At 42.6% G+C, this 3,365-nt stretch overlaps 1 protein-coding gene across 1 annotated transcript in view; it reads right to left on the bottom strand.

Annotated features, from left to right (window-relative positions):
• Nucleotides 1-3,365, bottom strand: part of LOC118341191 (zinc finger protein 14-like) — a 10,273-nt gene that overhangs the window by 4,865 nt on the left and 2,043 nt on the right. The window contains exons 2-4 of the mRNA XM_035679395.1: nt 751-953; nt 203-304; nt 6-101 (exon numbers count right to left, since the gene is read on the bottom strand). Coding sequence (XP_035535288.1) covers nt 6-101; nt 203-304; nt 751-953 — 401 coding nt within the window. The remainder of the gene's footprint in view (nt 1-5; nt 102-202; nt 305-750; nt 954-3,365) is intronic.

Genomic DNA, 3,365 nt, shown 5'->3' with positions numbered 1-3,365 from the left:
CAAACCTGGAAAAACTTCTCCTTCTCTTCGGGGTCTTTCAACAGCAATTCAACTTGATCCACAAAGTTTGATTCTGGAAACTCGACCTCTGCGAAACATGGCTGGAACAAAAAAACATGCACAGATGTAGTTTAAGGAGTTGGAATTTTGATTTGTTGGAAAACATGATCAAGCCTGCATATAACATTTAAAAGGAGCTAACCTGTGCTGCCCAGGTGGATATGAGGGCCTTGATCCGCTCCAGGTGCATCTCGATGGTTTCTGCATCTGTTATCTGCTCAGCTCGACACAGTTCGAGAACCACCTGCAACAGAAATGGATTCACCTCGGGGGTAAATACAACTGGCAGGGCAGCACCTGGAAATGTTATTTACCAACAGCGGACTCACAAGATCCAGCGCTGGAAAATGAAAAACCTTTAATAACTCCTTTCAGGTGAGACATACGGTGCCTTGCAGGTGACGCTGACATTTTCAGAGAAATATTAAAACCCTTCATCAGCTGCACCTTCACCGTCTGTCAGGCAAAAATATAGCTTTTTATTGTTTAGATGTTGTGAATGTTAGGTGTGATTATACCCCTCTGACTCAGTGGGACTGCTAGAATGCACAACAACAGCTTTTTTACACCTTGTTTTGACAGCTAAACATCTGCATGAGAGAAACCAAACTGCTGTTGTCATTTTAAGCACCATGTTTCCTCAACAGAAGTCTTTGCTAAACACTCAACAAAAATATGATACACTCTCACCCGTGCTCGGAGTCCCAGGAGGAGTTGAGCTTTCTGATCTGCGTTCAAAAGCTCGGGTACGATTTCCGAAACGGTGCTGATGAACTCCTCCACCATCCCGTAGTCCTGCACGTTCCCCCTCTGGACGACCTGCCACATGGCTGCAGACACGAGGCGCAGAGGAGGTATGAAGAGGCGAAGAGACGGCAGCAGAAGAGGAGACTCTGGAAAAGTATTCGATATCAAAATCAGAACATTAATCACAACCGCAGTTCACTTTGAAATATCTTCAATGTTAGGTTACACTGATGATTTATTGATTTGGGCATTTTATTAAAACTATAATCCCTTCAATTACTGTTTATACACAAAGCTAGTTCTAATATGTTTAATTATTTACAATCAATAATAAATACATATTTATTCCCTCATTAAACACTTTTTAAGAGTCCAATTGTATGTAGTCTTTAGGTTTATTCACTGAATGAATTACACATTATATGTTTGAAACAATAAATACCTCCAACTTGTAGATGTAGAATACTCATGGTATTTAAACTGACTCTAATACCACTATATAATCCATAGTCTCAGTTCAATTCTACTTTAGTATTAAATAAAAACCTATTTAAAACGACATAGCTATCACGCAGTATTAGGTGCCAGCAAACATGCTTCATTAAAAAATGAAACATTCTGGTCACTTCCTTTGTCTGGCAGATATTACTGGTGTGTGAATATATTTGTAAATATTCATGACATAATATATCTTATTTTATAGGCTTTTATAAGCAGTTCATTAACTGTAATTCTACAATAATTTGATAATGTAATTCATTCTATAGTTTATAAAAAAAATAGGCTGTGGTAATGGTTTCCAAGCCTTCTCCAAATATGTAAATTAGATAGCTGTTTTTTGATGTGATATGACGATAAATTATAATGTTTTTGATATTGGTGCTTATTGGTCCGAAACTTACATACAAGCGATTGTATATCAAATGTCAACTTGTTGGTTTGGGAAATTGTGAGTACGTTTTCACCCCCTTGCCTGACACTTTACTGGACAAATGAATTCATAAAACCCACTAAGTATCAATATCAATGAAACAGTGGTACTGTTAAAAACTTAGTTTATATTCCATTTTCCATTATATTTCTAAAACCGAGCTATTCTAAGCTACTGTTTATATCCAGTTGTACTAGAACTTGACTATAAACATATATCTCCGGGGTCTTTGGGGTCCTTGGTGGGTCTTGTGGTCCTGTTTGGTCTGTGGTCTCCTTTTGGGTTCTGTGGTCCCTGTTGGGTCTGTGTCCCCTGTTGGGTCTGTGGTCCCTGTTGGTCTGTGGTCCCTTCTGTTGGGTCTGTAGTCCCCTGTGTGGGTCTGTAGTCTCCTGTTGGTCTGTATGTTCCCCTGTTTCGGTTCTGTAGTCTCCAGTTGGGTCGTAGTCTCCTGTTTCTGTAGTTCGCCCAGTCTCCTGTTGGGTCTGTAGTTCTCCTGGTATTTTTTTTTTTTTTTTTTTTTTTTTTTTGGGTCTGGTAGGTCTCTCTGTTGGGTCTGTAGTCTCCAAGTCTCCTTTTGGGTCTGAGTCTCCTGTTGGGTCTGTGGTCTCCTGTTGGGTCTGTAGTCTTCCTGTTGGGTTGTAGTCTTTGGTCTGGTCCCCTGTTGGTGTCTGTGTGTCCCCTGTTTGGGTCTGGTGGTCCCCTGTTTGGGTCTTTGTAGTCCTGTTGGGTCTTGTGGTCCCCCTGTTCGGATTCTGTAATCCTGTTTCTGTCTGTAGTCTTCCTGTTCGGTTCTGTTAGTCCTCTGGTTGGGTTCGTGTAGTCTCCAGTCTCCTTTTGGGTCTGTGGTCCCTGTTGGGTCTGTGTCCCCTGTTGGGTCTGTGGGTCCCTGGTGTTGGGTCTGTAGTCCCCTGTTGGTCTGTGGTCCCTCTGTTGGGTAGTTGCCCAGCGTCACTCCCACCCATCTCCAAATGCTTTGGCCGAGGTTGCCGTTCACCGTACCGGCACAGTGTCGTAACTAACAACTCACCACACACGAGCAGCCCTAACAATGGTAAATAAAGGCTGCGGTAGTCGTGACTTTGTTATTGCGGTACCGGTAACGTTAGGGTGATATCAAATTATATCTGGTAATGACATTACGTTTTTCTCAGTGTTGTATGTATTGATTTGTCTTTTTTGTTTTTAGCCCTAAGGAGCTATATGTTCCAGTTTCCTCAGTGTCAAGTCCCCGCGAGGCAAGCATTTGTCATTGCCGTATACGGAGCTAATTCCCAGTTGCTAACTTAAAACGCAAACCCAAGTCGACGCCAGTGTAACGTTAATAATCATTTTTCTGCTGCGATAAAGAAACGGCCAGTGTTGATTAACCCCATTAATGCGTAAACTAGCTTACGTGGAAAAGCTCCTTTCCCCCCGTAAACCACCGCACACCATCAAGGCTCACATAAAGCCAACGCAGCCGACTGACAAGAACCACCCGCCCGATCTCATTGAGTCGGGGGTACGCCCATTGTTCAAATCGGACCGCAAACACCAATCCAAGAGAAATAGCTGGATAACCCTGCGATGGGCATGCGGTGTTGGTTTATTAATGGCTTTACCGTTTTCGGTGCGGTGGTGGGCTCTC

The sequence above is a fragment of the Morone saxatilis genome, unplaced genomic scaffold (assembly GCF_004916995.1).
Source record: "Morone saxatilis isolate NCDOM2014 unplaced genomic scaffold, NCSU_SB_2.0 Contig10, whole genome shotgun sequence".
Classification (NCBI taxonomy): domain Eukaryota; kingdom Metazoa; phylum Chordata; class Actinopteri; family Moronidae; genus Morone; species Morone saxatilis.
The sequence above is the reverse complement of the archived record's forward strand: the minus strand, read 5'-3'. Positions and strand labels throughout refer to the sequence as shown.